General features: G+C 41.7%; 2 protein-coding genes across 6 annotated transcripts in view; both read right to left on the bottom strand.

The window, feature by feature from the left end:
- Window positions 1-1,374: 1,374 nt before the first annotated feature.
- Window positions 1,375-20,220, bottom strand: SKIL (SKI like proto-oncogene). The gene is made up of 7 exons (XM_064385227.1): window positions 20,078-20,220; window positions 17,261-19,189; window positions 12,644-12,741; window positions 11,034-11,275; window positions 10,594-10,835; window positions 9,358-9,582; window positions 1,375-6,562 (listed from the first exon to the last, which is right to left on the bottom strand). The coding sequence occupies exons 2-7, from the start codon at window positions 18,365-18,367 to the stop codon at window positions 6,401-6,403; spliced, it is 2,076 nt and encodes a 691-aa protein (XP_064241297.1). The 5' UTR covers window positions 18,368-19,189; window positions 20,078-20,220; the 3' UTR covers window positions 1,375-6,400.
- Window positions 20,221-24,388: 4,168 nt separating this feature from the next.
- The window catches only part of PRKCI (protein kinase C iota), a 29,269-nt gene continuing 26,711 nt past the window's right edge, over window positions 24,389-26,946 (bottom strand). For all 5 annotated transcript variants that reach the window (XM_064385220.1, XM_064385221.1, XM_064385222.1 and 2 more), the window contains one exon: window positions 24,389-26,896. In XM_064385220.1, coding sequence (XP_064241290.1) covers window positions 26,809-26,896 — 88 coding nt within the window. In that variant the 3' untranslated portion in view covers window positions 24,389-26,808. The remainder of the gene's footprint in view (window positions 26,897-26,946) is intronic.

Below are 26,946 nucleotides of genomic sequence, written 5' to 3'. Positions count from 1 at the left end.
TTGTCAGTGATATAAATCACACCACCAACAGTTAAGTGAATATAAGTTCGTACAAAGCGAGTGGACAATGATTTACAAGATCAATAAAAGAAGGAACAAGAACGACTTGCCAGCTATATGCCAAATAAACTGATACACTTTGGGCAACAATCTCAAAAGCTGCCTTTTTAAAAGCAAGTGTTACACAGGCATTTATTCCAGCAACAGTGTGAGCTCCTTAAAAATCAATCTTTTTACCCTTCAGTCCCAGAGTTTTCCCTGATCTGCATTGTTCTCTCTGACAAAAGACAGGCATTGGAATTAGTCACAGCTATCCAAGCTATCAACACCTCAGGGCTTTCTCATCCAAATGACTCACCTTGAACTTTTTCTTTACATTTTCAGCCTCATTGTTTCTTCCCTGGTTGGAAATACGACAGCATACAAAAGCAATATGGGATGCAGAAATAAACAAGGTTAAGTGGTACAGTCAGTTCTTAATTTTGTTCTATACCGAAGGCTGAGCTGATCATTGTAATTTTCATCTTTATCCTGGTTCATACTGCTCCTTTCTCTCTTTATCTGTAAAATGCAGGTTTGCAATTATCTGAAACATCATCAGGATTTCATATATGGGAGAGCAGGCCCTTAATACAAGGACAAAGTATTTTTGCAGTGATTTGAGGGGAAGAAAAAATGCCAAAAGATGTGTGAATGTGCTTTCTTATGCATCAAGAAAATCTTCTCAGTATGAACAAAATCCCCCAGAAAGTCTCCAAAATACTATTTGTAGCAGAAGTTAAGGTAATATAATTACATGGTTTACAAAAACTAAGAACTCCTGAGAGTTCTACCATCAGCAGTAACTAGGTTTTTTTCAGTAAATAGAGTAAAATTCTCATTTCTGATTTTAACTTTGGATAATCTCAGCATTTGATCTGGCAATGTGTGCTTTTGATCTCATTTATTATTGAGCTATGGAAGAGAGTTGTGAACAACTCACACATTGCTTGAGCAGTCAAGCAGCAACAAAGCTGGGCACCAGAGAACTTGCCAAGTATGCAAGGAGTTCTATTTTCAGGTACAAACACCAAATTTATGCCAAGATACATAGAAAGCTTGGTGCCAATACCTTTAGAGAATCTTAAGGGCTTTAGAAAGTGGATCCATGGGGAGGGACAGCTTTGATCTTGTCGATTTTGCTTAAAATACCTTTTAGAGAACTGGGGACCTGCTGCAGGCTGTGGGAGCTCTGCTAACAAGTTTTGGTGTAATCAGATTTTAATTTACTGTAATCAAGGCAAGGAAGGCTCTGTCCTTAGAAAAGCACTGAGTTAAACACCTTCAAAAGACAAGTTTAGAGGTCAGTATTCAAAAATACGACAGAGACAAGTGTTCTGACATTACAGTTCTTTATTTGTTTTTGAGTCCACAATCTATACAGGTATTTACAAGGCATGGAAATGGATAACAGCACAAAATACAATTGAGGTATAAGCTAAGAGCACAGTATGCCATGTTTCAATAAATATAATTCAAAATTTGTAAACTAAGTGACCAGATAGATGCATCTTGTCTACTAAAACCATATAAAATATCTGTTAAATCTCACGTGAGGTAGAGGACAGTTTTGTGTGTCATGTGATGCAACCACAGCAACGCTGACAATAAGACTGTACATCATTGGCAAAGTATTAAAAATTCTTGAATGCACTGATCGTTTTTCACAGGCTTTTCCTATGGTTTCAGAATTGTCACTCAACCTGTTGCCTGGAGCTAACACGGACTCAGCTGTTTTGCAGCTACTTTCTGTCATCTGAGAGAATTATACTGGCATGTCAACAGCAATAAATATTTTAGAGAGTGAGGATGAAACACAAAAAGCGTTCTGTCAATCACAGAAAGCAACATGATGGCAACGAAATATTTCAGACCAACTTTTTATTATTTCCTAGAATTTGTTTAAATACAGTACAGCTGTGCTTTCCTTTAAGTGAGGTATCTCTTAGAAGAAAAAAAATTCAATTGATATCGTTACACTTAATTAAATTTCAAATAGCAAAATTTTATACCGTGTTTGCTGTGCTTGATGAAGTGCTTAAAACTCATTTTTCAAGCATTTTTCAACTGAACCACTAACCCTGAAAAAAACAATTTGCTAAGTAATGGAGACACACTATAAAATCGTCGTGCAATTCGTAAGCAATAACTGCTTTCACAAAAGCTAAAAATAACTGCATTTTTTAAATAGATATATGCAGCAAATAGAAAATTCTACAAGCTTTCTGTAAAGAAAACCAATGAACACTCACACTACAAATGTAATGAGCAAAAAGAAAATTGAAATTTGCAGCTTTCTGCTGCTTACTAGCAATGGCTTAAATAAAATTACCAAAGTATTGCAAGCACAGATTAATAGGTAGGAGAAATTATGTCTTTTGTAGACTCCACCATGTTATAGAAAACTCTGTTGTGTGGATTAATTACACGAATTAAGTGCAGAAAAAATACAAAGTTGTTATCTTTACTGACAATCAAAATATATACTCTACAAACAAGTGAATTCTAGGAAGCTGACCACGACACCATTTCGAGGCCAACTTCCCAACTAATGCTAGGAAAGGTTTCCAAAAATTTCATAACACATTCTAGCTATCCCCTCCCCCAGTACAAAACAAGAATGTATGAATAAAACATTGTGACTTCTAAAATACAGGCCAAGACTTATTTTTCAGGCCACCAGTAGCTTTATGCTCCCACCCAACTTTTCCTACATCACTAATTGCATTATGCCTTTACTATGTACAGATGGTTTTACACCTATGCTATCAATATATTAAATATAGAATAAAATTAGTTTAAGAATGTGAAACATAACTACATTCATCTAAATACTCCAACTGAATGATATGCTTTACAAAAACTAAAACACAGACTTAACTAAGTTTAGAGATTTAGATAAAATCTCTTTCATTGAGGGACACCTGGTTACACTGTGAGTGAGGTGTTTCCAGACTGCCAAAATTACAGGAGTTTTACCCTCCAAGCTCTCATATTTTATTGATTAAAGTATACAAAGCATGTTAAACTTCTCTTTTATAAAAGTATAGGAGCAAATTAGGTATTCACCCCCAATCCTACTTGTTCCAAAAGGTGCACTAGGCAACTTCCATCTTGGTGTAGGTGTTTAAGAAAGCAACCTTCAAATTATAGACAATTTTAGGGCTTTGTTCTACAGGTTTCATGTCACAACTACCTGGGAAAATTAGTTCTTGCCTGAAAAGATCAGTAAGCAATGATTGAAGGCAAACCAAATAATACATAAAATGAGCATGCTATGACTAAAAGCAAAGACCTAATGACTGATTTAGTCTCTACCATTAAGTGTGCACTTAAGTGAGGGCCCTCAAGTGTGCATTCCAAGTTCCTATGTCAGGCTGTAAAATGAACCATTCAACAGAATTAGGATAAGGTAGCAAAAAAAAGGTCAACATATATTTTTTTCTAAAACTTAAGAGCATTATTTACAATTTACTAAAAAACTATCTTTCAGAGACTGTGAGCACACAAAGGTCTATGGCACATTTATGTATACATTATTACTTAAAATCAGTATAAAATTAAGTCTACACATATGAAAATTGTTTATGTTACGTCAAGAGCCTGAAAGTAGTATTTAAGAATTTTAAGAGGATTACAATAATTTAAAATGCATTCTAACTTTAGATTAACTAAATGGAATATTTACAAAGCTACTTTTAAGGTCATTTTAATAAATGTTCCATTGGCTTTACCAGCCAGATGTTCAAAAATAAGTAGGAGGCCTTATCTGCAATTGGAATTGGTGAAACTTCCTATAGCTGCTGGAGTTCTTGCAACAGTGAAAATTTTGGTACAAAGGATGGCCACCTTTTCATTGGTGCAAAGGAAGGCCACAGCATTTCCAGAGCCTCCAGCAGTGACCCTAGTGCTGGCTGAGGCACAGCAACCTGGGCTGCACCAGCCCTCCACGGCCACTGCTGAACAACCACTGGCCAAGGGGAACATCTGAGCAGGACAAGAACACAGACAAGACCTGAATGGAAATGGAATATTCGCCATCCTACTAAGAGAATAATCCCAGCAGGGTTCCAAACATCCCACAGCTCAGCTATGAATACTGTGGTGCACCAGGCACTGCAGCTGTGAGAACCCACAGCCTCAGCCTGCCCCACAACCCCAAGCAGCAGCACAAAGGAGCTCTCTCCATCCTTCAGCAGCAGCCAGGTGGGATTTCCCCATTCCCAGCTCATCCAGCACAGGCTCTGCCAATCCACTGCACAGCCTCCAGCTCTGCTCCCCAGCCATCACACCTCCAGCCATCCCCCTGCCTGCTCTCCCTGTGCCACGGCTCTGGCGGCTGCACAACGAAACATCCCTGGTGTTTGTAAAGCAAGAGGTGCACACACAACCAGAAACATTTAGTCAGCACCTTTCCCTCCAAACCAAGCTGCAAAGACAGGCTTTTCCTTTTTAGTTTGTTTTTTAACTCTTTTTTTCTTTTTTTTTAATTTTTGTTTCCTTTCCAAAGGAAAAAATTTGAGATGGGTGCTGAAGAAGAGAAAAATATAATCCTGGTATTCTTTTCCAGCAGGGGGTGGAAGTAGATGATCTTTAAGATCCCTTCCAACCCAAACCATTCTACGATTCTCAACACTGACTTTTTTTTTTTTTAATCTAACTTGCTTTTACTTGTCAGTGTAAATATGACACCGAGCTCATAAACAAAATACAATTATTTTAAAAATCATCCTAATACTCTGTGTCATTTAATTGACCACTTCATTTCTCATTCAATTTAAAGATATGTGCAATTTTATCTTTCTGTGCGATATTCAGTCTTGTTATATCACTAACAGAGAAACAAAAAAGAACAGGAGTTTTCAGTTTTACTAGTTGAGGGGGGGAAAAAAAAATCAGTGTAGGTTTTTAGTAGTGGTTTCATCCAAAATTAACTGAATTATTATGAGAATATTCAACTTAAGTACCTCAAAACCAGAAAGTAAAAGCACAAGTTAAAATTATGTCATGAGACACTAGAATTACTAAAATATTCCTATCACTGACATGATCAGCTGACATCTGCCAGCTGTATCCAATTTTTTGGAGAGAAGTGCAAAAAAGTTTTTCTTCATCCAACTTTAGCCATGCATTTAACCCACTAGGAACCAGACTTCAGAAGTACTCAGACATTATATATATACATAAAACAGTAATTCTGTACAATTACACATTTCCCAATGTTATAGCTTAACAAACATGCTGTATTTTCTTAATTCATGGTAACCCTACCATGCCGTTCAAATACAGAGACTATCAAAATGATTTTTCAAAGTGCCATACCTCAGAATTTTATATTTTAAGCTATGATCATAATGTCAGTTAAGGCCTGTTCTATATGATGAAAGAAAAATCCACAAGTTGGCAAGAAGCTCAAAGTGTGGAGGCTTAGGGTACTGAAGAAATTAATACATATTCCTTAATAAATATTCTTTTTCTTGAAAGCGTTAATATCTGAAAAACAGTTAAGTAAAGCTTTCTCAGTTTCTAAAAGGAAAAGCCCCACCTTTAAGCCTTTTTTTTATGTTTCTTTCATATGTACTAGACAGAAAAAAAAACAGAAGAAAGCTTGTGAATTTTTAACTTCCCAAGATTCCACTGTAATTGCAATTTTTTTTAAATTCACAAATCCAAAATGAAACAAAATAACCCCAACCCCTAATGTTTTCCAGCAGAGCAAGCAAGTGCTGGCTTTAACACTCCTTAGATTGATAATGAGCTGTTAATAGACAATACTGCAAAGATCAGCTGACTTCACACAATGAAATTATGGGAAAAACTCATGCTGGTAAATCACTTTTGATACTCAATCATCAATCAGTTGTGGCAATTTTGAGCTCTGCCTTACAGACAAAAAGCTGCCTTTAGTTTCCTCAGTTCAAGAATATTTAATTCTCACTGAAACCCAAACTATTTAAGACCTTGAAGAATTGAGGATATTTTCAATGTACTTTTATAACTGGATGTGCAACTGATAGCAAAATAAAGATACCCACATATGTTTTAACAGACAATGTTAAAAGGTGTAGAGTCCTTAAGACTGCATTAGAAATAGACAGAAACTGGTCACTCTAAATCAAGAGTTTTCTATTTTTCATTGTTTGAGAAAAACACCAGTACAAATCAATGCAGATTTTCATTGCTAGGAAAATCTAAAAAGTCTATCTCTATTTATTTATATCTATGTATATCTTCATCTGGGCCTGTCTGGGAAATAGAAATCCATAGAGAACACTTTTTCTCAGCACATAAAAATTGTTCACAATCATTAAAACCAAAACACCCTGTTTGAAGGACACAGTCATGCTCCCTCTTCCAATTCCTATTTTCCTTTCCCACTTTTTGAAGATTTCAGGATCTGTAGCTTCAGTTCCTTTATCATCATCTCCAGCTTTTCCCGGGCCTCTCGTTCCTGTCTCAGTTCATCCTGGAGCTCCTGTCTATCTGCCTCTGCATGATCCAACCTCTGCCTCAACTCTGCCAGCTGTGAAACACAAGAGACAAGAGGCAGAGTAAATTTTAGCAAATATCAAAGGGTCACAGGTGGCCACTCTATGCATTTCAATCCTCCAGAATGATGCAGTTATCAAGAATTGCGCACTTACCTGCTACACCATTAGCAAACAATGTCAATGTGCAAAGTTACATAAACTTCATACTACAATTTAAAAAATGAGAAAATCTAATTTTTAAATCCATGTGAGTTGTAGCTATATGAACTGTCACACCAGACTGTCAATAACACACAGAATCTGCAGGGAAAAATTGTGATGATGTTTGCATTGGATGTGTCACAAATCCCAGAACAAACTGCATTTATTCATTTCTCGTGTCCATTTCCCTTACCTGACAAAATATTACTTCCTTATTTCAAAGCCTGAATGTATTTATAGAAGAAAAAAATCATCAACACTGTCTTCAGATATTCCTTAGTATAAATGAAATATTCAGAAAATCTTGAACATAACCATCTGTGTGTGTATGTGTTCAAATTTAAACCTGAGTCCACACAAATGTTTTTGTGATACATTTTGTGTTTAAACACAGAAATTAAGTATTCTTTTCCTCTTTGGAATACAACAAGATTCAAACTTGCTAGAATGTCACCAAAATTATTTACAGTGACATCTGGAAACATCTTTTTAAGTTAAGTGGGAAAGTTACTTATTGCTTACAGTATAATACCAGCAGTTAAAACAGGGAGGAGACTGGAAAGCAGATATCCTCTCTCCCATTGATTCATGGGGTTATTTCTTACTAAAAGACCATCCAATTCATTTATAATTTATTGCAATTTAATTCAATCCAAAAAACCCATCTGCCTTTAGAATGATAGGTATCTACGTGATGTGCATCATCACTCAGCATCCCTCCCACTGAGAATTAGGAAGACAACTCATGAGAAGGCAAGAGCAGGAACATACAGGGTGTTACTGGTGTTCACCAAGTGCTACAGAATGTACTGGGTGAAGGGATGGCTGTGCTGGTTTTACAGAAACACCACATTTCATCCCCACTTCTTCCATCAGAAATACTCCAGCAGTTCCTAGCCAACAACAGGCTGTTAATGCAAGTCCTGACTGCAGCACAAGCGATGCAGTGAAGTGCTGCAGTGCAACAGTGCCACTGCCTGCATGCTGCAACACGTCCCTGGCTTTCATTTCCAGCTCTAAGGAAAGGTTCCAGGACTGGTTATTCTGCCTTACTGTGGCTGGCAGGGTGAAGCAAGTATTTCAATAAAGAAGTCAAAAAAGGGGACAAGACAGTGCATATTCAGACAGGCCTAGAAAGGAGAAGAGACTTTTAAGCAAGCTGCAAATACCAAATTCTTAATTCTGATTAATGCACAAGGATTCCTCCTAGTCCACAGTTCTCAGACAGAGAAGGCAGCCTAGGCAACTGCTTCAAGAACACGTCAGATTAAGGCTTGGGGAAATTCTCTGTTCCCAAGACCTGTTTAACTCTGGTGCTTCTTGGAACCAGAATCTACTGCAAGATGTGATAAATAGAAAAAAAATGTTCAAATTATACGTTATGAATAGATCTAGCACAGAGGTAATAACAGAGTAAACTTTTACACAAGGAACGTACAAAGTTTTCAAAGTCTAACTTCAAAAGAAACACACAACCAATCTCCTTGGGGAACAATCCACAGTTTTCACCCTCCAAAGGGAGTAAGCTGCACAAGCCCCATAAAACATGCTGTACATGATGATCTCCATAAATTAGAACACGTTGTTACTTGCACTAACAGGGCTTGTACCAGATGTTTAGTAAATCAGGCCTTAGTCAGAGAGGATTATTTCTGGCAGCAAAGGCCAGGAATCAGTGGAGTGGGATGTCATGAAATTAAATTCATGAGAAGGATTTACGACGCGAGTCTCTGCCCTACTCACCAAAAATACCAAAACCTGTCTCTCAAGTAGGGCCTGTTTCTCAGTTTGAGTCAGTCTGAACAGGAAATATACACAGCTGTGAACAAAGGACCACAGAGCTTCACTGAACTCAAGTTTTAGATTTTGTTCATTTTCTTTAAAATGAGCCTGTTAAGATTAGTTTTTTGTGATGTGGTGCAAAATTTAAAAAAAAATTAATGATAACTACAGCTGATTTTTAAAAGGGGCATTCCAAGGTTCCCTTTATCATTAATTATATTTTTTCCCATTGGAATAAACTCTAACATAAAGAAGCAATAGTAAAAGCTAAAAGCAAAGTGAGAGGAAAAAACAACTCCATAGGTTTTGACATATGAATCCAAGAGGCAAGAATGAGATACACCAATATGATTTTCATTTCCAAGAAAACTCTTGGCCCAATGTTTTGGTAGAGCCCAGAAGGGTCTCAGCAGATACTACAGAAGGTTCTACCACCAAGGAACATGAGGAGCAGCAAGGTATGCTGCTAATCTGACAAAAAGAAGGTTCCAAGGTTTGGAATTATTTTTTTTTTTTTACATAAAATAATAATAATGTTTAAATCTGTATCACGGGCAAGCCCATATACATTAAAAACAGAATTTGTTTTAAATGAGGATGTAACAGACCTCATGGTTAAGTTTAATATTTCATCAATAATATCATATGTTTCTGTAAGTTACATTCTGCTTCAGTTTCAATCAAGGAACAGGAAAATAAATATTGCTGTCCCTGACCTATTTTGGTATCTGTCTGTGGTGTCAGAACACGCAGAGAAAATGAAACCTTCAGGTGGCTGAACAACAACTTCACAATTTCCTGAGACACTATACATGTTTTATTGAAATAAACCTTCCCTTCTCACCTGTGCTGCATATTCAGCTTCTTTATCTTTTTCCAGATTGGAGTCACAGCTACATTTTTGCTTCATCACTTGGTCCAGTTTCTTCTCTAAGTCTCTCTGCTCAAAATAAAATTCTTCCATTCTTTGTGCATGCTCTGCTTGCAAACATTCGAGTTCTTTTTGTAAATTCTGCTGCTCTTCAGTCAGTTCCTTCATAGCTTTAGAGTTGCTTAACATTTCCACTTCCTGTAAAGAAAGATCAAGATCACATACTCCTTCCTCCTAACACCAGAAAAGTAAAAAAAGCCCTCAGTTTAAAAGTGTTTCTGGAACCAATGAGTCAAAAAAGACCATTTGTAACTACCAATAACAACAGCCTGATAATGGTATTTATCTACTTATCACTGACAACATGCAATCCTGTAACATGCATGTAATTTAAAGAAATTACTTCCACTTCCAGGTACATGGAGCTTTCAGAAACAAATCTCCATTTCCAGCAGTGAAGCTCAGGAAGCAGAAGCACTGATTTACTGAAATATACTTTGAAGATGCAAGAGGTGTAGCACCATAAAACAAAATGAAGTGTTTGATTTCTTTGTCCACTGACATTTTGATATTTTTAAACTTGTATTTTTTTTTAATTTATCTATAAGCTTTACCTCCAACAGCAGAACAAGTTTAAAGTAGTAGCTCTAGGGCCCTATCTGAGCTCCTGGATTCTGAGATTAGCATTTAAATTAAAATAAAATAAATTAAAATATTAGCTCTGTTCCATGGATGCAAGAAGCAAAGACAGTATCTAACTGAATTCAGAAAACAGAAATGTCACTAATGAACACCAGCATCTAAAATAATCCATTATTAAAGAAAAGACTAAAAACAAAATCCCTAAAAGCACAGCTTAGCAAATGGGAATAGGAAAGTGGTGTTCTTTTTTTATACAGGGCAGTGATAAGACCATTCCTTAGAATACTGATATCTGCATCTTCAAAAACCTGAAAACTGAGAAATTGTAGAGCACACAGCAAAAGCAGGAGCTCCTTGGACCCAGCAGCTGCAAACTGAAGAGACACCACTTATTAATGGGCTCAACACCCATGAGCATAAGGGATATTGAAGATTTGCTGTCTGGATTTAAGCTGAGGGGAAGATGATCTGTGTGCTCTGTGTTTCTGAATGATGCAATTTGGGATGCTGACTGTGGAGCCAGCTCCCTGCTGCCCAGGGGGAAATGCTCTCAGACTGCCACGGTACCATTTGGAGCTGCTGCTTCCTCCGCAGAATCGTGTTCAGCTTCTCCTGCTGCCTGATGTAGGTTTTCATGACTTCCTCCATGATCCTCCCCTTGTCATCCTCACAGCTGATGTCCTTCATGAGCGTGGGGGACAAGGTTCGTGCATCAGCAGCTCCCTCAGCACGGCCAGAGTCCCTGGTGATCTTGGAAGAAACGCGCTCAGGCTTTGCACCTCTCGCAGAACGAGCTGACACGGGAGGATCTACGCAGGAAAAAACAGAACAATAATCACAGAAAGCTCAAATTCCAGAAAAAAATACAAAGGAAACTGAGATTACAAAAAGGTGGAGGGAATTTTTGGAAACCTGAAATGACATCACAAAATTCTAGCTCAGTGTAAAGCTTTCCAAAATTCCATGGTACAAAAATCAAAGCCTTCAATGTAATTTTCACTACTCACCTAAACGTTTATTTGGCTGCTCCACCCCAGTTTTCAAGTCAATTTTTTCCTGTTCTTCAAGAGAAAGCTCTGGATAGGAGGCAGGTTTTTTGTGCTTTCCACTACTGAGCTTCTTCTCTGACTGCCCAGGTGAGGATTTATTAACTTCTGAAGCTTTTACTGATGTTTTTGCAACATCCTTATATTGAGATGCAAGAGACACATTCGGGGCAACCACTTTATCACACATATAAAGGTAGTAACTGAAAAAACAGCAGAAGAGTAAAATTCATAGTGAAAGACATAATAAATGATGGCTGGTTGAGAGCAGTAAGTTTAACTTAACATGAGTTCAAACTGTGAAAGCATCAATGAAAAATAAGCACATCCTTTTTAAATTTTTCCTATGCAAATGGAAAGCCTAACAACCCACTTAATCTCTACTGAGTAGATTACCTAGATAAGGTTTTGAACCTATCAAACAAGTAGATTTTTCAAACATGGCTGATTTAAAAAAAATTACAGTAAATCATATGAAGGCTTCATTTAAATGCAAAGAGTGAAATTAGAATGCCACTGAATCCAGACTCTCCAGCATTTTCATAGTCCTTATGAGGATGGGAGGTGATCAGTGAAGTGGGAATGAGCACCTCACTTAAGTAACAAAGCTGTGTTCTGACAGTCCTGGGGCACATCTGAGACCAATGCTGGACCTTCCTTCCCAGGTACACTGAGCTGCCCATTTGGATTTTCACAGCTCCTGGACTCCTGGGAGCATCCCTGTGTCCCACCTTCACCTCAGCCTAGTACAGAGGGAAGAGAGCCCCAGGTGTGTTCAGGTCAGTGCCAAGATCACCAGTGCCACTGGAGCTCCATCTGATGTCTTCAACACTTCCCTCTCTCCAGGTTCTGAAGGAAGGCATTGGCAGAAACAACATGAGGGCCCATCCCAGAAGTTCCTCCACTCCCTTCTTTGCGTGGGAACCAGTGTGATGTGTGTGCACCAAAAAGGGCCTGCTCTGACCCAAATTCAGGACCTGTGCAACCACAGGGGGTGAGGGCAAGAGGAGTATCAAGAAAAACCATTTCCCTCACTGCTGCAGGTGACAAACTGGATAAGGAGTCAAGGAAATGCACTTGGTCTCGAAAACCAGGAAACCAGCCCACAGACAATTCAGCTGCAGCCCTGTTCCACTGGGGAAGAAAGCCTTCAAACATCTCTTGGAAGTCTTTTCTGAAAGGAAATTAAGTTGTCCTCATGGTAAATAGGCCCTGTGCAGCTTTCCATATGTATGCATTGTGTTACAATATGAAAGATCAGAAGTTACCTCTGTCATTTCTACTAAGAAAGGGGAAATTTTAATTACATTTCAATTGTATTGCCTGCTGAAGAACATCTACAGGACACAGCTTGAGTCCTATACCAAGAAACACTCATAAGCAGTTCATTAGTTTTTACACTAAGAAATACATAAAAATTTAGGGTTAAATCATTCCTGTGTGATACCTTAAGATTATTCCTAACTGTTCAGGTTGCAAATACATTTTTTTTTCAGTTTGAATTATCCCTAAATAGTCAAAAGTATTTAATACTTGCAGTGCTTATAGGTCTACATAGGAAACTCAGTTACCTGGGGTGGAAAAAGGAAGGTGGTTGAGGATCAGTTTCTGCTTCTTGCTTTATAACTGGATACCACTGTGGTAATTCCAGGTTCTGCTGTGGCTCTGCCTAAAGGAAAGAAAATAAATTGGTAATTGAAACATGGATACAGGTTATTTACATTTTCATAAAGACTCCTCAGAGAAATGGCATTTACACCATTAATACAGGTACACCAGAGAATCTGGGCACTGGGAAATGGGGTGTCTTTGGCAAAGATGCAGGGTGATGTAGCCACAGAATTCTTTGATCTCCAATTTACCACCGTGGGCAAAAGTGCAATGAAATTAAAGAATAACTTCTTTACAGACCTATCTAAGAGTTGTGCTGAGTTTCCAAAACTCTTTTAAACAAGTTTGGGAGAAACAGAAAGCAGAAACTAGGATTCCCAAAAGGTTGGAGGAGCCTTTTGTAATAATGTGTCTATATAAAGCAAGCACCTGCCAGATACTTTATTTCAAAATTAAATGGAACAGTGTGCTGGTGTTCCAGGGACAGAACTTTCTTCAGTCATCACAAATTTTTATTACATAGTAGGCAATACTGCTCCCAGTAGCATGAAAATGCCATTCCCTTTGCAGTAGCAAACAAAATTTACTCAGGTGCATCAGAATATGTAATCTTAAAAACTTCTGTGTATTTTGCATTTGGAAAGCAATTCTTGTTCTGTGTCTCAAGAAATGTTTTTGGAGGTACTCTTTACTCAAAATTCCTGGTGATACTTTGTGCTCCCCTGCGAAACTGCTCTTAATTTCAACTGAAAAGTGTCTCACCATAATATATTTATAATATTCTCATAGTTAAGAAATTGTTTGATAATTTCACTGTATTGGAACGGCCTTGGGACTGTTCCTTCTATCCCAGGTTTTATTGCAGTAGCCAGAACACTGGCATGTTAGCCACAGTTTTAGCCACAAATCCAAAGCCCAGCACCATACAGGCTGCTACAAAGTCAACATCATTCCAGCCAGACCCAGTACCTCTGACAAGCTGCCCAATTAAAGAACAGCCCATAAAGCTAAAAAAGTTACATAATCTTGTATTGAAACCTTTAGGTAGTGTTCTAATATCTTCATAACTTCCTATGTGCTATATTATCAGAAAAGTTGGTATTTACACATCCTGGAATAAACCTTTAGAGAACCTTTTGAGCCCTGGCAGTGAGATCCCCGAGCCATGGTCTGCACAATCCAACAACCCTGACCCTGGCAGGGACCAAACCCCACCTGACCCATCCTGACCAAAACTCCCACCCCAGGAAACTCAGCTCCCACAATGAAACTGAAATGCAACTGCACCCCTGCAGTTCCTCAAATCACTTCCAACACAGACAGAAAGGAGGGAGGGCACAAGGAAGAGAGGCTCTGGAGTTGTAAATTCATAAAAAGGCTTCAAATAAAAAAGATTTGAATAATCTCTAGAAAAACGGCCTCATCCTGACACTTGCCAAGTTTTTTCTACTTACTCAGATCATTCCAATAATTTAAATAATCACATATAATCTACTTATACTGCAGCTAGTATGCAGTGATCTGATTTTAGCTTCAGATCACATTTGTCCATATTTCAGGACTCATATTTTAACATGCTTATATATTTACATATGAAATTATCAGGTCATCTCTATTTTCAAATTACTAGGTCACATTTTTGCTTTTTCTTTTTTTTACCTATTTTAAGTGGAAACTGAATTTACTGTCTACCCGTTAGTGTGAATCTTGCAAATGAATCTCATACCATGCAATCAAATTTTTACTTAGGAAAGAAAATTAAATGTTGCCATAAATAAACGAAGTCTTTTTCTAACAGGATTCTTCCCTCACCGTTCAGGTAAATGAAATAAGGCATCTATTTATATATATATATGTCTATTTCATTACCCAACAATCTGCTTATTTTAGATGCTCTTAAGTAATTCTATAAACACAGTAAGTTGAATTGAATTACTTCTACTCAAACTGTTAAAAAGGGTTACATGAAAAATGACATATTTTTCTTCAAGGCTAGTTGGACAAAGCCGTTCTTTAAGGAAAAAAAATACAGGTAAGTAGTGGTTTCAGTGTAATCATGAAGCCAGTAGTTCTAGCAGAGATTGGATTTATAAAACCCCCACCCTGTGAGATTTCCCCCACACACTGTGACCAGCTCAAGGAATCAGCCTGAGAAGGAAGGCCAAGTTTTAGTGCAGAGATGACGAGAAACTGTCGCAAAGTCAAAGGGAACAAGGATCTGTCAGTGCAGGAATCAGCAGAGACTCGGTGACAGCTGTTCCATGAAGAGCAGGTGGATGTTGCACTGCAGCCTAGAACGCCACAGAAAATTGTGACAATCAAGCACACAGCTTACAGCTTTCTTGTTAGCACAAAGAACAGAAAGGAATTAATCTCAAGAGTACTTTGCTCTTAAAATATTGAAACAAAAGTGTATTTGCACTGTGAGGTCAATAAACTCAGAGTGAAATGCTAAGGAGAAAGGCAAAGCTTGGCATCCAGGATGCTCCACAGACTATGGGATTTAATTAATTCATTATTACTGGATGGGGAAAGACCTAGCCAAGGGCAACTGTTCTTCCTGGGTCCTCCAAGACAACCACAAAGGATGTGTCAGCATTTCTGACTGCTGACTCAGCAAAGGTGGTGAGGAGGTGACAGAACAGCAAACAGAACATCCTGCAAACAAATTCCCCTCGGACTGTAAGGAAAGGGAATGTCTACGTGTTGTACCTGATACCTGTCCCACAACACAGAAATGAGGAAAAGAAGCTGTGGCTGCTCCATCCCTGGAGCTGTTCAAGGTCAGGCTGGATGGAGCTGTGAGCAATCTGGAGGAAGGTGAACCTGTCCAGGCCAGGGGATGGAATGAGATGATTTTTAAGGTCCCTTCTAACCTAAACCACTCTGTGATTCTATGAAAAGACAACTGAAGCAGCCTAAGCTCCCCCAGGACAAGGAAAGGGAAACTGTACTCCAGTACTGCCTTCTTAAAGTTTTTCTTACTCTTTTCTACTTCCCAGATGAATATCCACAAGACAAAAAAAAAGCCCCAAAACTTCCCTCACCACTGTACTTTGCTCAGGTTTCCACAGCTTCTGACTCTGGTTTCACACATTGCTTTGTAAGAAAGAACTACAGAGGTCTGCAACAGAAGACTGCAGAAAGTTTTACAATTTCATTTGCATCAGTCCAGTCCCAATTAGTGCCACTGTTCATTTCAGCTGGGTTTTTTTCATCTTTGCAGATGAAACTGAAAGATCTCATTATGTGAAATCTGCTGCAGTGGGGAGAAAAGCAGCATTTATAGGTGTGAACATGGAAGAATATTTCCACTGATGCACCTGCCATGCTGTAGTTCATTTCTTACACTGGCATTGCAAGAATAAAGACTGACATGTCTTTATCAGTTGAAAAGCAAAGTCTCTTTGCTAGGAGACTGCATCTTCAAATAATTCAGCATGTGGAAGCATGCCATACTGCAGACTTCCATGGGAATCTGCTGGTAAAATCTCTTCCTGCAGACTGGCACCACTGTAACAATACCTGTTACTACAGTCAGCCTTCCTGCAACACCAACTTTTCAGAAATTTGTGATGAAAGGTGTCAGCTCATAGCACCCCTTTTTGGGCTCAACCATCTGTGCTGCTCTTGCTGCTATTTTGAAATCCACCACAAAACATCCAACAGGCAACATGGATTTATCAAACCAGCAGCCATAAAACAGACATAGAAACACTGAATGCACTGAAAAGAAACTGTCATGGGGCAGAAACCATTAAAAGCCTATTAAAGTTTACACCCCAAAATTGTGTTTTCTATGAATGGGAATATCTATGATATTAATGCTTCTTTGCTGCTTGTCCTATTATTTAAAGTAGAAGCTCTCCAAGGGACAAAAAAGCTCTGTATTTTGGAACCACAGCACAGACTTGCAGCAGTATTTTAGGAAAAAATAAGATGTCTATTATTAACTATTGTCAAGATACCGGCCCACAGCTCATTACTTGGGCTGCTTAAAACTCCCTCTTTTTGGCATATTTCACTGCACAAGTGGTTTAAACAGAAAGCTCTTGCTGAACAAGCAGACTTTGGGCTTCTAAATAGCCATTTAGCAAAGCACCACTACCCTGCACACAAGTCATGAGATGGGTGGCCAGCAAGCCAGGTTGCCATCCAGCCCACGTGTGAATGCTGGAGTACAAATAACAAATGAAGAATTCATTTGTAATACTTGATTTTCAAGCTCCTTTCTGCTTTGCTCAGCTGCTGCAGCACACGCTGCATAAACCTACTCAAAGGTCAAATGGGAGAACAAAAATTTTCACAACAGCCTGAATTTTCTAGAGTCTTTATACCTTAGGACAGAACAAGAAGCAACAAAGCCAAGCCAGCTTGAATGGTTACTTGCAGCCCAAAGAGGAAAGAAATTAATGAGAAATGAGAAATGTTATTTCCATGGTGAAGCTCTCACAAATTTAACTTAGGTTTCATGTGACAAGTATTCCCACTTAGAAAAGCCAAGTAATGTGCTTCTAAAACAAGTATTTACATGTGAGCAGAAAGAGATCTGGGAATTTTACACCAGGTGAACTTACTTTGGACCGAGTTCTTTTCTGATTTTTCTCGCTGAATTTCTCCTTCATTTCCTCCAGGAGATGCTTCAGCTCCCTCTCCTCTGACGTGCCCAGGTATTTTTGGTTAATGTGCAGGTAGCAGTGCCACTTGGCCGACTCAAACCCCCAGTGGCAGGTCCTCTTGTCCGGGGATCTGTGTGAATGCATCACGAAGGTCTGGGGCGAGAACATCCCGTAGCATTCCAAGCACTGGATACAAGGGTCATCCGGGGCAAGGTAGAACTGAGGTGCAAACAACCCCTGGCACTTGCCCAGGCATTCATGCTCCACTTCGAAGGCACTGCCAGTCTCTTTCAGCTGGGCCAAGGTGTTCTTGGCAGGGAGGAAGCTGCCGCTCTGGGGGAAGGTGCGAGGGCGCAGTAAAGCATTGCATAGTCTCTGAGCATCCGTCAGCGTGATGAGCCCGCAGGACGGAGCGTTGAACGGAAGAATTCCCAAAACCTTCAGAATGTGAAGCTGGTCAGAAGTGCACCTGGAGCAGTAGATATAGAGCTCATCACACACCGTGTTGATCTGCTGCAAGGAGAAGTCTCGGAGAACCGAATTCAACACTTGAGGCAGGCAAAGTCTTTTTTCTCCTCCGACTTTAAAACAAGAGATGGATTCCCCCTCCAGCAGGGTCTGCGTGAGCTCCGTGGAGCTGTCTGGGGGGATGAGCAGCGGACCAGAGAGGATTTGTGGTGATGGGAGAGGCAGGAAGACAGTGGGTGACATACTTTCCTGGGAACAGCGAGCTGAAAAAGCTGCAGGTCCACCCAGTGAACTCTGGCTGCTCAGGTGGAACTGTGCCAACGTGTGTTTCAAACCTGGATTTAAACTCAAAGGCTCAGATAGTGAAGCACTGTTTGGCTTGGTGGTTTCCCCATCAGCCTCCACCGGAGTTTCGTCATAGTCATCCAGGTTTTCCTTCTTTATTGTTGGCAATTTATTTATTACTACCTGTACTTTGTTATTTACATGCATTTCTGTCATTGCTTTTTTCAGTGGAGGACTCCCATCCTCTTGGATCCTGCTCCTTTTTTGGTCTGAAACCAGACCTAGAGGGAAGTTTATCTGTGGGCTTTCCATTGCTAAACACTGAGCTTTAATTAAGCCAGTCTTGAATGTGCATTTTCTTGCTTTTTCATATAAAAAATAGTTTCACGTGATCTTGGATTACCTCAGGTACACCAAGCTGCATGCTCCTTTAATTAAAACATTACTTCTTCAGCATCCAACAGTAAAAATTGTAACCCATTTTGCATGTAATACCATAAAATTTCTAATGGAGAGGTTACACTGTTTTCTCAGTTATTTGTTCAATTTTATAATATAAAAAGCCCAATGCAATATGTATAGAAAAAGTTCTCTTCATACCCTAGCCACTACTTCACACAGTAGTCTTGTCCAGCAATTTAGTAAAAAATGATGCACTGATGCATGTTCATCTTCAATCGTTTTTTTCCTTTAAAAAATATACTGTCTTTTCAAATAAGTCTCTATTTAAATATTAAAATAGAAAAACGGGCTCAGTTAGAAGAACGTCAATCTTAACGAAACTGATCCAAAACGTAGTTTAAGTTGTGTGAAAATTTTATTCAGCACTTTCAGCTCCCAGAGATCAAACACAATTCTTAAGGGCTTGCTTTATTGTGCTGCCAGCTTTATGATTTCACCACCACGACTGTGACAGCTACGATGGCAGCTCACAAATAAATCCTGAAATTAAAGGCTGATCCAGCTCGACGGCAAAAACTAAACGTCCCTAGAGAGTCACCTTTCGCCCAGATGTCACTGGCGTGTGTCAGAATTTTCCCAGCCCAAGTTATTAGTAATAGAGGTGAGATCCAGGCCATGGGCTGAATGCATGCCGTGTGCTAGCACAGAGTTCTGCCCGTCCTTCCTGATAACCTGTGAAAGAGAGAGAGGCCATCACAAGCAATCCCAGAGTCTGCTCTGTACCTACAGGGGCTTCAAGACAGCTGGAGAGGGACTTTTGACAAGGGCAAAAGTGTGACAGGAGTCACAGGACAAGCGGGAATGGCTTTAAACAGAGAGAGGGAAGGTTTTTATTTGATAGAAGGAAGAAATTATTCCCTGTGATAGCAGCAGTCAGGTACTGGCACAGGTTGCCCAGGGAAGTTGCGGCTGCCCCATCCCTGGAAGCGTCCAAGGCCAGGTTGGACAGGAGCAGGGGACAGGACAGGTTGGAGCAGCCTGGGACAGTGGAAGGCGTTCCTGCCCATGGCGGGGGAGGCCGGACTGAGATGGGCTTTAGGGCCCCCTGCCACCCAAACCAGAGGCAGGGTGCGTTTCCCCGTGACTCGCGGAACACCGGGACAAGCCCCGACCGACGGGCGACACCGCCGGGGGAGGGGGCGGTCCGGAGCGGCTCTGCCGGCGTGCACGCCCGAAAGGACGGGGCACCAGCCGCCCCCCCAGCCGGGCACCGACCCCCGGCCCCGCAGCCCCTCCCGGGACGCCGCCGCTCCCTCCCGCGCCGTGACTCACCCGGCGCCGCCGGCCCCGCTCCGGGCACGGCTCAGCCCTTCCCCCTCCCGCCGCCGGGCTCGCCCCTCCGCCCTGCCCGGCTCCCCGCCGCACCGCGCCGCTCCGCCGCCCCCGTGTCCCTGCCCCCCTCGCATCCCCGGCACCCCGCTCCCCCTCTCCCCGCCGCCCCCGCGCCGCCTCTCCGCAGCCGCCGCTCCCCGCCGTCCCCCCGGCGGGCGCTCCCGCCCTTCCCCCAGGGCTCGGCCGCCCCGCTCCCCGCCGCTCGCAGTGAGCTCCCCGGCTGCTCACCCGGCGCCGCGGGGGCTCCGGCGGCCGCGGGGAGCGGAACAGGCGCTGCGCTCGCGCCGCCCACCCGTGACCTCACTGCGGAGACCGAGACGGCGGCGGCGGCGGCGGCGCGCGGGCACGAACCCGCCGGCGGCGCGCGCCGGCCCCGCCCACTGTCTGGGGCAGCGGCGGGAGCGCCCGCCCGCCCCTCCCCCGCCCGCCGCCGCCTCAGCGCCGGGAAACCCGGCCCGGCCTCTGCCCCCGCTGCCCGCGGGGGAAGCGCAGGAAGATGAATAAAAATTAAAATAAATAAATAATATAATATCATATAATATGCGTTTAAAAGTGAATGTACGTGGAAAAGTGTTGTTTCTGCCCGGCTGCCCCTCAGCCCGCCCGGTCAGAGCCTGCCCCCGCGCCGCCCTGTCGCCGTTCCCCCGTCGGCGGCCGAGAGGGGCCGGCTGAGGGACGGGGACGGAGCGGCAGCTGGGGCGGGGGAGACAGAGCGGCCATGGCAGAAGGGGAAAGCCGGGCGGGAGGAGGGCCAGGCGCTGTCGGGTGTGTCGGTCGCCTGAGGCGCGACGGCGGCGGCGGGCAGAGGCCGCCAGCGAGGGGCCCTCCGTGACTGTCCCTCAGTGACTGTCCCGCAAAGAGGATCCCTCACTGACTGTCCCTCAGTGGCTGTCCCTCAGTGGCTGTCCCGCAAAGGTGATCCCTCACTGACTGTCCCTCAGTGACTGTCCCTCAGTGACTGTCCCTCAGTGGCTGTCCCGCAAAGAGGATCCCTCACTGACTGTCCCTCAGTGACTGTCCCTCAGTGGCTGTCCCGCAAAGAGGATCCCTCACTGACTGTCCCTCAGTGACTGTCCCTCAGTGGCTGTTCCGCAAAGGGGATCCCTCACTGACTGTCCCTCAGTGACTGTCCCTCAGTGGCTGTCCCGCAAAGGTGATCCTTCACTGACTGTCCCTCAGTGACTGTCCCTCAGTGGCTGTCCCGCAAAGAGGATCCCTCACTGACTGTCCCTCAGTGACTGTCCCTCAGTGGCTGTTCCGCAAAGGGGATCCCTCACTGACTGTCCCTCAGTGACTGTCCCTCAGTGGCTGTTCCGCAAAGGGGATCCCTCACTGACTGTCCCTCAGAGAAGGTCGCTCAGTGAGAGTCCTTGAGTGACTGTCCCTCCAAGAGCATCCCTCGGCAAGGGTCTCGCAGTGACTGTCCCCCACGAGGGAGGGCAGTGCTCTGGCACCCCGCTGCTGGGGACGGGGAAGGCGGGTCAGTGTGAGGGTGCCTGTCCCTGAAGTGTCACAGACCGCTCCCTCCAGCCACGGGCTCGCGGGAGGTGTTTTGGGAAGCGAAATGATCAAACCGCGGAGAGGAGGGGAAGATGCTCTTCAGGGACGGCTTAGTCGCTGTACAGCTCGTTCGTGTATTACAAGTTTCTTCTGCCTGCAAGAAGCCTAAAGCTTTTCAGTTTACATCTCTGCGAAGACAGCGCTTCAGCTGGGATTACGGCGCGATCCAATTTGCCGTTTCCTTTCATCCCACACAGTTACATATTTTGATGCGAGTACAAAAGCACAGCGCATGGAAGTGGGGCAGTTGTACAAGCACCAGGCACCGCTTAGCACCGGGCAGCGCTGCCGGGATCCCTAATGCCGTCCCAGGAGGATTATGGCACAGCCACAGAACGCTGCTGGTCTGCTGGGAGAGGCGCTAGGTGCTCTTTAATCCTTGATTTCGCACCTTTGGTATGCTCAGGTTTCCTCCGGGCTGGCTCGCTGGTGGAGAGGCCCTTGAGCATCACTGCAAAGCTGCTTCAGGAGTCACCTCTTAGCTCGCACTTCAACCACCTCATCAGGTGCACTATCTGCAACAATATCTACAAGAGCTTTGGATCTGAGTGATCTTTAAGGCCTCTTCTAACCCAAATCATCAGGGTTTTATAGAAAAGTAACCAATTTTGCAAAGAATACTAACACCGACTACTTATTTATTAAGCAAATATAAGGGCTGCTTAAAAGCCACAACAATAGGGCAGAATTAAACAAGATTTCTGAATCCATCAGCTTTTGCAGCTGATTCTCAAAGATATGAACCTATGAGTGAATTGTCTAGACATTACAGACATTCCTGTCTGCTTCACTCCTTGGACTTTATTACCTGATTAAAAAAAAAAAAAAAAAAGTCTCTTCAAACACCAATCAGTGAAATGCACTATGTCATAATCCTTTTCGAATTTACTGAAGAAAATGTAGCATCTAACATTGGAGCTGGACTGATCAATGTCTGTGAGGAAGGCAACATATGTAGGCAGATATTCCATCTTTTATTAGACCTCCTGATGTCATGGAAGCTTAGGATTCAGTGGCATTGTTTAATTTGTTGGGGTTTTTTTCAGGTTCTGCAGCAGAAATGTTCCATTTCAGGTAACAAATCTTGGTAACTATTGTGCTGTAATGATAGTGTTGCTATAGAGCTACAATAATCAGGCGATGGAAGACAAAGTTTGTAGGTAGAGAATTGTCTAAAAAAAGGTGTTAGCTCTGCCTACAGCTTCTACTGTGGACTGTGAAAAGCAGTTCTGAAGACACTGTGCAACTAAAACCAGAGTTACAGACCTCTACAGCTGGCAATAAAGCGCACTAATAGCACAGGAGGAATCTTGCTTTGATTAATAAAGTGTCTGAATTTTCAAAAAGTGCTGAGGCTCTGGGGAAGCTCACAAACTTCCCTGATACACAGTCCCTGAAGATACACAATTTAACTACAAACTATGCCCTGGAGAGCACAATTTAACTGTGAACAAAGATGTGCATTTTCTTCTCTGATGAGATTATACTGTGCTTTTTAAAGAAAAAAAAAATCACTTTGGAAGTCATATTTAATAGTAAGTTGTAACAGTTCAGACTCTTAGCTAATCTGTCATGTGAGGTTTCGCTTTTGTAAAATAGATATCCTATTACAGGTTGTGTTTTAAGCACAAAAAGTTGATAGATTTTGCAGACACCACATCCTGCAGGACAAGTCACAGTGGGAACAGTGCACAAAACACTTCAGCTCCTGAAGTACTTGAACTATTCCTCTGATGTAAGAGGAGTATGAGCCCAGACACTTCACTCATCCTTAGAAGTCCAACGTGGACACAAGAGATTCCTGGTTCTATTTATACCTGAAAAAGCCACCTCCTACCAAAGCTGCACAGACCTGGGATGTAGATGCTGCTCTGCCTTCAATTATTGGTGATTAAATCGTAAGAGTTCACCTTTCAAGTATTCAGTCCAGATCCCTTTATTATAAGCAGAAAAAAAATTTAAAAAAAAGCCTATGAGGGATCTCTCTGCAAAAAAAAAAAAAAAAGCAAGATATGATAAAATCATTTTTTTCTCAAAAGGGCTCCAATGCCTACCTTCTCTCTTCCCAGGAAAACATCATTATTCTGTGGTCAGCTGTAGACACCTCTGTTGCTTCAACGCCTTTCGCTTAGCACTTACCAAGCGTATGTACAGATTATCCAAGCTATTAGCTTCCTCCACGGAGTGCCTCAGCATAAACAATTGCTCAGACTGAGGCGAGAGCAGCTGGGCACCCAACTGAACAGAAACAGGGAGCGTGCGTGGGGGGAGGTTAGGCATGTAAGATATGCAGCCATCTGCAGCACTCGCCAGGATTGCCGACGCACAGCCGTGCTAACCGGCAAGACAAAAATCTCTTTTAAAAGATACTGAAATACAGAAATTAAACCACTGCATCTGTGGCAGGGTATGAGCTAAGTGCCATCACCCTCTGTGTCAGAAATCTGAGAACGCAGGGGAGGAGTTGAAGAAACAAAGAAATAAATCATGCAGAAGTAAGTGCAGCAGATGAGCAAGAGCGTTGCTCTGAACTCCAAATCCCAGCTCTGGCAGCTGAGATGACGTGGTACAAGTTCCAGCTGAAAGAGCCCTTGGATGAGCAGGCTAAAGTAGCATTTTGTATTTTCCTTTAAGATTTCTGTCTCTGTGCAGAGGACTGATGCCTCACTGCTTTTGTCTCATCACTGGTGCTGGAAGGAAAGACAGAACCTACAAGGATGGTATTATTCCAAAGGACAAGAAGAGCATGAGGCTGGGGAGTGATGCTGGAGCAGAACCTGCATTCTCAGACACGTTTGGTAAATGCAGGGCGAGAAAGGCATTTCTTGGCTTGCTGTGGCCCATCCCAGTGCAATTTTCTACAAGAAATTAAAAGATTAGAACAAGGCTCCCATGGGATACGGATAGTTTAAAAGGGTCAGATGATGATCCCAAGACCAGCATTTCACGGTATTTCTCTGAGATTTTAACACACAGAGGTCTAATATAAATGTTTTATTTAAAGTAAAAAGTGTGCACAAATAAAGGGAATGATTACACAACAACGTTCAAGACCATAATCCACATGAAACAGGAAAATAGTAGTGACAATATTAACTAGCAGAGCACCCATAGGAATCCAACTCATGTACAAAAAAGAGGTTACTCCATATAAATACATCATGCTTCTGATGCAGACACGTTCTCCAAAAAACAAAAACTACTGCACTGGACTGTTTACACCCAATGTCCCTTCTGAATATTTATGACAGTTTCTGTATACTTAACAATGAAAATTAACAGTTAATATCATGGCACTTTGGAGAAAATTAAAGTTTAAAAATGGATTTACTGTAATTTAAGATATTTGTCACTTTGCAACATTCTTAATGGTTAGATATGTAAATAGAAAAAGTATTTTTCTATGACATTATAAAAAAAATTAACTTTTGCTTTTCTCTTCTGTGATGAATGGCAGAAATGTCCTTCCTTACATAAAGCCATTTCCCTTAATACCTTATAGGAAATTATGCCACTGTAGAGACAAGGCTTTTCTTGTTTGCTTTAAACGATTCCCAGGTTTAATACCAGTTATGCCCTAATGTCTAAACTGATCATGTGGGTACAGGAGTCAGAGGCTAAACAATCACCATTTTCAAGCTGCATGCAGAGCAGTTCACTTGACCCCATTAGCTGCTCTTTAAAGGAAGGTTCACTCTGATATTTTACATTTGAAAAGATGCAGCTTGAATCTAAGAAAACCTGATTTTTAACAGCGTAGTGGTTCAATGCTTCACTGAAACTGAAACCCCTCAAATCACTTCTCAGTTTTGGAAACTCAGCCCAATACTAAAGAGTTTCCTATTCACATTGCAAAGAAAAACATGAACTAAATCTCATACCATGACACCAGTGTGGATTTGTGCAATCTCTCTGCTTGCAGCTGACATGGAAGTGAACAGACATACACAGAAAACTTGTGCTATGAAATTAGTGTTGCCATACAAGGATTTTCACAGAAAGACACTGGCCAAGCAAAAATCTACCAAAAGCTTCAGGTAATGTTTGCCAACTTGTGCTTACAGATTCTCAGATCTGCTTTCAGTGATGCTTATCTTCTCTTACAGCTCTTACATAACACAGATTCCTTCCCTCAGTGTCTCTTAATCCCTTTTCCCCAAAATAATAATTAAAAAAAAAAAAGTGGTACATTTGGCATTTCTTCAGCCCAACACATTCATAACTATTGCTTTAGCATCAAAAATAAGAATTATCTGTGCTGTATATTACACTGCTTACTAACATGAAATGTAAGAAACACACCTCTTAATCCTAGTTCCACCCATTCTTTCAATTGCTTTCCTTGAGCCTGCTACCAACATTTCAGGTTTGATTGTGAGTACAGATCACCATCTCTAAGGGCAGAAGTTAAGGGAGTCATTGTGGACAGCACCTATTTTATTCTAGATATGCTTTTTCCACTGGCAAAGTGGAACTCGTTCTCAGCAGTGTGGCAGTAAGATAAAAAAGGAACCAATGCCCTTGTCCAGGCTGTGGCTGTACCGTGTGCACTTCTGATGCAGTTAAGACAGCAAATATAAAAGCAATAAATAGGATGAGGTTCAGTATTAGCTGCCCCTTACTGCTGAATCACTCTGTACAGATTTTAACTTCTCAAAGAGTTAACTGAATTCTTTCATTGAACTGACACTTGATGCCATGTCCAACCCCTGCTGAAAGGGCCAGCCTAGGAAGGCACTCTGTGTATCAGTGTACAATTCCTAGTGTGAGTGCTGGAGCAAAGTCTACCAATTCTGATATGGAGTTAATAGTCTCCTTCAGGGAAGGATCAATATTTCCCATGAAAGCAGCCAGTCTTGACCTATTCAGTGTAAATATCTGCTCTCCTTGCTGTCATTTCAGTCTGAAGGGCACAAACAAAGCTCTAATTTCTATGTCTAGAACAGGGAAATCAGATGTTCAGAGAGAAGAGATTTGGAACTAAGTTCTTACTCATCTTGCTGAAAAATCTGAAATCCTTGAAGGATAATTTATTACATTACCTGATATAATTTGTTTTTCATTAAGCACTGAAAACCTTTCCTTGCTCAGAACACTGTACTGGCAAACTATACAGTCAGACCCTTTGTTCAGTCAGGAGCCCCAGAGACCAACTCCTGTATTAAAATTCAAATTTGGCAAAATTGTTAGAAAGTTCTAACGTTTTAAATCTGGCAGCTGAAGGTTCAGCATAACAACTGTCCTGGGCAACAATCAATACAAGAAGAAAATTCACACTAGGTGGTGGCAAGGGCAGGATGTTGAGTTACTCATTTTATGCAAGTGCATCCAAATGGAGAGATGTTTATCCATGCAGAAACAAACGGAGTAACAATTGGCACAGTTCAGAAATGGAGAATTCAGACACATTCCTCAGCTGACATCAAAAGAGGATTTATGTATTCAAAGCCTTCAAATTCAGACTGGTCAATCTTCTTCACAATATCACTATTAGGATTAAAAACAATCATTAGTTGAGCAAAATTAGAAAGATAACA

Source organism: Passer domesticus, chromosome 11 (assembly GCF_036417665.1).
Source record: "Passer domesticus isolate bPasDom1 chromosome 11, bPasDom1.hap1, whole genome shotgun sequence".
NCBI classification, from domain to species: Eukaryota; Metazoa; Chordata; class Aves; order Passeriformes; family Passeridae; genus Passer; species Passer domesticus.
This window is presented reverse-complemented; position numbering and strand designations above follow the sequence as displayed.